The 9,070-nt window shown below is 36.9% G+C and overlaps 1 protein-coding gene across 3 annotated transcripts; it reads left to right on the forward strand.

Annotated features, from left to right (window-relative positions):
* Nucleotides 1–1,109: 1,109 nt before the first annotated feature.
* On the forward strand, nucleotides 1,110–8,383 carry LOC105042488 (disease resistance protein RGA2). Of its 3 annotated transcripts, XR_002164544.3 has the most exons (3): nucleotides 1,111–5,251; nucleotides 5,837–5,995; nucleotides 7,978–8,383. XR_002164544.3 is itself a non-coding variant. In XM_073253547.1 (2 exons), the coding sequence occupies exon 1, from the start codon at nucleotides 1,627–1,629 to the stop codon at nucleotides 5,209–5,211; it is 3,585 nt and encodes a 1,194-aa protein (XP_073109648.1). In that variant the 5' UTR covers nucleotides 1,110–1,626; the 3' UTR covers nucleotide 5,212; nucleotides 5,837–6,176. The 3 variants fall into 3 exon arrangements, 2 of the variants coding, with proteins under 2 accessions (XP_073109648.1, XP_010918023.2); XM_073253547.1 differs by lacking the exon at nucleotides 7,978–8,383 and having other exon boundaries at nucleotides 1,110–5,212; nucleotides 5,837–6,176; XM_010919721.4 differs by lacking the exon at nucleotides 7,978–8,383 and having other exon boundaries at nucleotides 5,837–6,176.
* Nucleotides 8,384–9,070: the final 687 nt, after the last annotated feature.

Genomic DNA, 9,070 nt, shown 5'->3' on the forward strand with positions numbered 1-9,070 from the left:
TTAATAAATATCATTAAATTTATCAAATAAAAAATTAATTATATTTTAATATTTTAAATAGGATTGCTGATTCTCCAACGAAGTCTAAAGATCTAGGGTGAATGAGGTAAATAGATCTTGCACTTCATATTTATTTTAAAATTATTATGTTTTATAAGTATATGATCTGCTATTGATGAAATCATATTTTTCTTAAAATAAAGATTAGCATATATGATATGAAAATTTATATTTTATCATGACAAATAATTCCATGAATATATTTTTATGAAAATAACATGTATATGAAATATGAACTCTATTAATTTTTTTACCTGTTATATATATGTTTCGAGAAAAAGATACAAAGATTTTAAAGGCTCTTAGATAGTTATGGATGAATCTTTATGGAAAGGTCGACATTCGAAGCTAGCATTCATATGAACATAGACCCTATCCATGGGTATAAAGTTGATATACAAAATAAGAACTTTATTGATTAAGGATACTGGCTTTGTCATGTATATAAAATGATTGTAGTACAAATATCTAAAAGCAACCTAGCTTTGAATCGTAACATGAAGACATAACACTAATAATTTATGAATTCTATTTATAAACTATTTATGATTTATATATACATGACTAGTTTTATAACTTATTATATTATATTATTTTATTTTTATAATATTTGTTATTTTCATAATGATGCATTATCATTGAAAAAATTATACTTGATTTGACAAGGAAGTGTAGATTTTACTTATTGAGGTGGTGTCGCTCATATTTCTTATCAAGATGGTGTAGCTCATATATCTTATTTTGCTGTCTTTTATAAAAGAATAATGAATGATGGATGATCCAGATCTGAGGATCTATGATAGTAAATTTGAAAATTTTGTAACTGAATTTAATTATGGAATGATTATAAAATTTTAGTTAATTATTTATGAATTTTGAGACATATATTTTGATATTTGATTTGAAATTTAAATATTTCGAATTGATCTTGATTTAATTAATAATTTAAATTAAATTTTTTTATTATATTTTATTTATAATAATTTTTTTATTTTATTTAAATTATGATTGATTTGTTTTGTGTTATATCAGGTCGGATTTTTGATAGTGCCGTCGTGCTGTATCCCGGATTTGGGGCATGACTTTGAATGATCATTGCCAGAGCTTGGACGAAGAAAAGGCTGGTGAGGAAATCAATTGAACAGACAAGGGAAGGGGTCTGTGATGGTGTTCAACGGATCAGCGGATGGGTTAAAAAATAGAAAGGCGGGGATGGAGGGGGGCTGGTGCTTGGCGGTCCGGGGAGAGAAGGTGAGAGATGGCTAATACCATATCCGAGTATGGTTTGTGTATTGTTCCGCCCGTTACTGCCAGGAGAGATGCCCTCGCAAAAGTCCATGGAACCAGATACCAGAGCTACTTGCAAAGCAAAGCTAATTCTTTCTTGCCTTAGTCTGCGGGTTTTGGCATCACATTCTCCTTCGGACTTCTTTTGGTTCTCTGTCATATTTCTCATGATTTTAGAGCATATAAATAAATTCCTTCACTCGAACCACTATACTCCCCATTCACCAAAGCTTCATCTAAGAGATCGTAGCTTAGGTTGTCCAATAAACCTCTAAAATCATGGCTGAATTAGCACTATCAACTACCATGCCTATCGTCGAAATGGTGGTGAAGAAGTTGGCATCTGGGTTCTGGAAGGAGCTGGGACTGGTGGGGAGTGTTTACACCGACTTGGAGGAGCTGCAGAGTGAGTTATCAACGATCAAGAACGTGCTTGATGATGCAGAGAAGAAATCTGTCACTAACAAAACTCTGCAAGGTTGGTTGAAGAAGCTCAGAGATGCAGCTTTTGATGCTGACGATGTGGTCGATGAATTGCAGACTGAAGCACTGCAGCGAAAAATAGTGAGACATGATCCCATGACTGAAAAGGTGCGTGACTTCTTTTCCTCAAACAATACAATTGCATTTCGATATAAGATGGCTCGCAAGATAAAAGGGATTAGGGAGAGACTGGACAAGATTGCACAAGAGAGGTTGAGATACCATTTGGCTGAGGGATCTATCTCAGAAAATACCCTAGATCGAGAAACCTTTTCATCCGTGATTGAATCTGAAATTTATGGAAGAGATGATGACAAAAAGGATGTCATAAAATTCTTAGTGGACAAAGACAATGATAAAAATATTTCAATCCTTCCAATAGTTGGCCTTGGTGGTGTTGGAAAGACCACTCTTGCTCAATTAGCGTATAATGATGATAGGATCCAGAAGCAATTTGAGCTTCGAATGTGGGTGTGTGTGGGTGAAAGTTTTGATGCAAAAGTAATCTTGCAGGCGATGATTGAACAAGTTACAAAGGAGCAAAGTAATTTCTCGACCTTAGAAACAATGTCTTCTTTCTTGCAAGAAAAACTGAGAACAAAAAGATTTCTTTTGGTTCTAGATGATTTATGGAATGAAGATGAATCAAAATGGGATAAAATAAAACCTTTGTTTGTACGTTCCAAACTAGGATGCAAGATTATAATAACAACACGCAGTGAAATTGTTGCTTCTATAACCGGAACCATCTTACCACATAGACTACAAGGGTTAGGAATTGATGATTGTTGGGCGTTGTTCAAGCAAAAAGCATTTGGGTTGGGGAGACAAGAAGAGACCCCAATGTTGGTTGATATTGGAAAGGAGATTGTTAAAAAGTGTGGAGGTTTGCCTTTAGCAGCAAAGATTCTTGGAAGTCTAATGGGCACCAAAAGAGGTGAAGCAGCATGGTTAGCTATCAAAGACAACAAGATTTGGAAGTTATCTAAAGACGTGGTTGGAATTCTCCCTATACTAAATTTGAGTTATGATCATTTACCCCCTCACTTGAAGCGCTGTTTCACTTACTGTTCTGTGTTCCCGAAAGATTATAAATTTGAAATAAAGAGATTGATTCAATTGTGGATGGCTGAAGGACTGATTGATACATCGAATACTTATCAAAATGCAGAGGACATTGGCAGGCAATACTTCGAGAGTCTATTGTGGAGGTCATTTTTTCAAGATGTTCAAATGGATGAGTACAGTAACATAGACACATGCAAGATGCATGATTTAGTTCATGATCTTGCATGTTCCCTCACAAAGGATGAAACTTTGGTCATTGAGATGGATAGGGACATGGACATGGAGAGCATTTCTCGATGCCGCTATTTATTAGTCATGTGTAATAATGTGTCATCAGCCACTTTAGAGACAACTTATAAAGCAAAAAAATTGAGATCGCTTATTGTGTTGGGGGTAGGAAGTGGTTGTACTCATGATATGGACAAATTTATCTTCAATGTAACAAAAAATTTCACCCAGTTACGTGCATTGGATTTAAAGGTTCATTATATTTGGAAATTGTCTGATAGAATAAGCAGATTAAAGCATCTACGGTTCCTTGACCTATCATATACTGAGATCACGGCATTACCTACCTCGATCACCAGACTTTACAATTTGCAGACATTGAACCTCCAAGAATGCAGCAATCTAGAAGAATTACCTGAAGGTATAAGCAATCTAGGAAACCTTAGACACATAGATATATCAGAATGCTCCAGTTTGTCTTGTGTGCCTCATGGCCTGGGACGGTTGAGCAACCTTCAGACACTGTCAATGTTCATTGTTGCTCAGGAGAATGGGCGTACCATCATGGAGCTGCAACATCTGAACTCTATTGGCGGTGGGTTGGTAATTAAAAATCTGCACCATGTGAAGGATCCAGATGAAGCCATGCAAGCAAACCTACGAGCAAAGATGAGATTGAATTACCTGATGCTTGAATGGAACAAAGGCTTAGGAGAGGCACAGGAACCATCATCTATTGAAGTGGCAAGGGATGTATTTGTATTTGAAAGGCTCCAACCTCATCATAATCTAAAGGAGTTGGATATAAGTTATTATATGGGCATCAGTTTGCCCAATTGGATATCAAGGGCAGAAGTAGTGTTATCTTCTTTTCCAAATCTTGTTAGGCTCACATTGCAGGGGCTCGAGAGGTGTGAATGCCTTCCACCACTTGGTCAATTGCCATTGTTAAAGATTCTTACTATGTCTGGAATGGGTGTTGTGAAGAGAATCGGAGGGGAGTTTTATGGGGTTGGTGGCAGTGGCACATTTCCGTCGCTAGAGGAGTTGTATTTAACTGACATGCCCAATTTGGAGGAATGGCATATAGAACCAATGATGGTAGGAGGAAAGATGGCATCCTTCCCTTGCCTTTTTGAATTGAGTATAGATGCATGTCCCAAATTAATGGCACATCCATGTATCCCATGCTTTGTGGAGTATCTTACAATAATAGCAAGCAATGAGATGCTCTTATCAGCAGCGAACCTTGCAGGATTGTCCAAACTCAAAATGCTTGAAATTCAGGACTGTCAAGTATCATCATCATCGATGTCTGGGTGGTGGGATGGGCTGCAATACCTCACTGCCCTTGAGGAGCTGCGAATTTGGGAATGCGATGAGCTGACTTGTTTGCCTGAGGGTATTATGTACCTCCCCTCACTCCATACCCTTGCTTTAGAGGAAAATAGAAATATGAGGAGTCTAGAAGTGGGAGGAAGGAAGCAGCAGCAGCCCACCCCCTTCTTCACTGTGCTGCAAGATCTACAAATAGAAGGAGCAGATGCATTAACTATTTTGCCAGAGTGGGTAGGAGGCCTCACGTCGCTCCAAAATCTATTAATTGGGGAATGTCCCAACCTGACAATGCTGCCAGATGGCCTGCAAAACCTCGCCGCACTCCAAAAGCTGCATATCTCCGACTTGCCCCAGTTGACAATGTTGCCACATGGCCTACGATACCTCACCGCACTCCGAACACTGCGTATCTCCGACTGCCCCCAGCTGGCAATGCTGCCAAATGGCCTGCAACACCTCACTGCACTTCAAGAGCTGTGTATCATCTCCTGCCCCCAGCTGGCAATGCTACCAGATGGCCTACAACACCTAACTACACTCCAATACTTGGAGATTGGAGACTGTCCCCAGCTAGGGAGGCAGTGCAAGAGGGAGACAGGCGAGGACTGGCACAAGATTGCTCATATCCCAGACATCAAGATCTGGCAGCTGAAAGAAGAAGATGGAGAAGAAAGCAGTGAACGATGTACCTTTGCTGCAAAATTTCTCCGTCAATTTGGGCGTGTATGCTGCATGGGTCATAGCTGAGGTGCCAACAGCTCCATCTGGTGGTGAACTGCCTTTATTTGTGTGTCACCTTCCCCTCTTGCTCTCCTTCCTTTGTTTTCTTAACCTTTTCTCTAGAAAAATCTTTACAATTTTTGCACTGATTTTTTATTCTCAAACATCGGCATCCAGCATAAAGGAGAGAAGTAGAAGTTATTCCCCATTTTGATTATATAAGTTTTCTCTCTTCCTGAAAAAGAATGTCAGGATTTGTCCCTTGACTTTTCTCTCATATATTGACTTAATAATTTATTAAATTTCTCTATCTATCCTTTAGATTCTCATAATCCACTTTGAGTTGCTCAGTGTGCAGATTCTTTTCATAGTCATAATTAACTTGAGTTCGACCCTGTTTGTTACTTCTCGTTCCTTTTGTTTTCAATTTTTATATGCAAATTTAACTTAAAATGCACATTTTAAGTTCCAATATGACTGTTGGCATGTTGCTGGAAAATTGTTTGATTTGTCCAAATATATTCTAGCTGGATTGCTTTCTTATTCTCATATATCATACAAAATCTATGTGAGTGATTTGAAAGATTCATATACCTTTACTAAATTATGGAATCTTTGATTTGGTTTTGTGCTTTTTTCTGTTGATGGATAGATCTTTCTAGACTGGACTTTGGTTCAAGGAGCTCAGCTGTCATCACTATTAAGGAGCTTGGCGACCATGCCAATCCATCTTTAAAGCCTCACAGAGCTCCAGAGCCTGCAAATCTTTTGTAGTCTCTGGAAAGATGATGCTCAAAGGGAGGATTCAAAAGTTAGCACCGGAGTACTTGCGTTCAATCCATAAACAAAAGATATCCATGTTTGCTTCCTTTTGTTATTTATTTGGTCTTCTGTCGTATGCTGCTTATTGTCATTGTCATAAATAATGTCACAGTTTCATTTTTTCTCCTCTACTTTTTATATTTAAAGCATAGTAGAGTTTTATTTGTATATATCATGAGAATTATACTGTTAAAATGCCATCTAAGAATTTTGATGTCCTCTTGTTTTTTTACTTTGTCATTTATCATTTTCTCAAACTGTAATTCCCGTAGTTCTTCTGGATTTTTATCCCAAGAAAAAAAGGGATTCCATAGATTGTTGATCTTTTACTATTCTTGGTGTATTGTTTCATGAACATCATAGCACTCAATTGCCTTTGTATATATTTATTACATTACATCCAGAATATGCTATATTGCCTTCAAACCATGTTATATTCTTAGTGGTTATCATTTCCAGAAATGAATATTTAAAGTTACTTCATTTTCATATAGAGTACAGCTCTTTCAACTTATGTCCTCTACCTTGCACATTTGCCTTCTTTTCTTGGTGTACAGTCTTTATGAATTATTAGCTCATTGGTGCTAATCATATACAACTTGATCTTGTCACAAAAGGCCAACCACTTCAGTGAACCTAAGATAATTTCTGCGAACAATGGATTTCTCTGAAGGTTTTTCTCTACTAGATTAAACTTTGGACTTTTAGTAGTCATATCTAATGGGGTCTTGGCCCTATCTGAGAATTGACAGGTAGAATAAATTAAACACGATTCTCAAGTGCAGCTTAAAAAAAAAAAGGCAGAATTTATAGATGAATAAAGAATTATTTGAAGGGAGTTATATTCATTTGTGATTAGTTACTGTGAGAAACTGACTAGTGAGCATGAGGTATTATGCAGGATAATGAGCCTTCACTATGAACCCTTATTTTAAATAGTAGCATAAATCTGAGGTGCCTAGAGGGGAGAAAAAGTGAGCAGCAGCCTCCGTCCTTCACTGCCCTTTAGCAATTGGCATCTGTAGATATTAGGAAGCAATGTACTAACCTCTGTGGCCAGAGCCAGTCGGAGGCCTTGCCTCACTCCAGGTTTGAATTCTTTCTCATTGTTCCAACCTGGAAACCCCAAAAGATGGCTTGTGACACCTCAGAATTCTCCAAGAACTGATGATCAGACTGCAACCCCAAGTTGCTGAGATGATGAGAAGGAGAGAATAGAAGACTGGTACATGATTGTTCACATCCCAGATGTTGTAATCATTCCAAGATAAATTTGCCCGTCATTAGAAGAGGAAACAAATATAGACATAGAAAAATCATCCACAAACTGTTGTACAGGAAACAAAAAGAGGAGAGGAGCAGAAGATCTACTGCTGCTTTACTTATCAGACAGTTGGGAGAGACAACCTGCATGTTTGAATATGGTTGAAGCAATAGAACAGAACTATCTTTCCTTTCCCCTTTAAGAAAATGTTACAACATTTACACTTATTAATTGCCAAACTTCATGCTTGTCTTTTCATCAATAATCTTATTATGTTGCTTGGCATGTTTGTTTTAAAATTCCAAGAATATTGCCTCTTAGTTGATAGATGCTTACTTTATATATTTTTACTTGGAATCTGCTATTGTCTGTTTGCTAATTAACTCTTTATTTTGCATCCCATAAGAATTTGTTAAAAGTTTACATTTTCTACCCCTTGCAATCTCAATACCCATTCTAAATCTTGTTGCGCAGTTTTTTCCCTAAACAAAACTTCAACTTGAATGCTGTTGTGCATGCTTTTTCCTAATATTCAAAATTGGAAACTACTAGCTGATGCCTAGCAAGGCACCACCATATATGGCCCTTCTATTTCTCTGGGAAAATGTTTTTCTTATAATCAGCATCCTGCTGAAAGACTCTCAAATTTCTGAGAATCTGCATGAATGTTTTTGGATTCAGAAAATTGTCTTATTCTTTCTCTGCAGACATTCTAAGACTAAAATTACTTTCCAACATGCCACCGTTATGGAGTTCGAACAGACTTGCCAACCATGCTTGAAAGCCTTGCATAACTCCGGAATCTGTCAAATTTCCAGTGTCTTTTTTATTCTGGGAAACAATGTCAAAAAGGTGTGATGCAAGTGTCAGCAATAGAAAACTCAACTTCCATTTCCACCAATAAAATATCAGTTTATTTTTCTCCATCAGTATTTATGCTTTTCTGAATGATGCTGCTGAGACGTTCTTATGTAAATCATTTATGCTGTACCTGAACAAAATCATTCCGAAGATTTTCCCTTATTCTTGGGTTGAACATCCATATTCTTCTTTTCTGGAATCAACACCATTTGGGACAATTAGTTACACATTACTAATGACAGCTTCTTCCTCCAAAAGTTAACCTACTATGGATTTTTGAAAATGATAAAGCATAATCACCTTGTATCTGTATATTACCATTTCATGTATTGCTATCATTTTTTGTATGTGAGCTTTGTGTGTGTATTGTTACTTATAATTAATAATATTCCATTTCTCAAAAATAATGAACAATGTTCCTCCATCTTTTAGTAATCTCAATAAACCAAGCACAAGTGGCAGCTCCTACCGTGATATATGACCATTTAGATGGTATAAGTAGAATAAGACAATGGGGTTGGACATCAAGAAAGATCCAAGAACATGCTTGTTTTCCACGTCTATTTTCATGTCTGTGCTACGGTTGAAATTACACTGCATTCCTCAGAAAACTGGAAAATTGCAGACCGATTTTCCTTTTAAAAAAGAAAAAAACTACATGCTGATCAAAAGTCTTACTAAAAAATCTTTTTGTAGCATAAGAAGCACATGCAAATAACAGATAAGGTATCTGCTCTGCATGCAAAGGCTCACTGATCACAAGAGCAGAACTAGAAAGGAAAATATGGTAGGAGCATGTTATAGCTTGAACTGGATTTCTCTTTTTATTTTTGAAAAAATGATTTCTAATTTTTGTTCCTAAAAAGATGGATTTCTTTTGTTTGGTCACCAGTGGATAACTGTCTATGGGATGAGGCAAGTCACAGCTTCTTCATTTAT

Source organism: Elaeis guineensis, chromosome 3, assembly GCF_000442705.2.
Source record: "Elaeis guineensis isolate ETL-2024a chromosome 3, EG11, whole genome shotgun sequence".
In the NCBI taxonomy this organism is placed as follows: Eukaryota; Viridiplantae; Streptophyta; class Magnoliopsida; order Arecales; family Arecaceae; genus Elaeis; species Elaeis guineensis.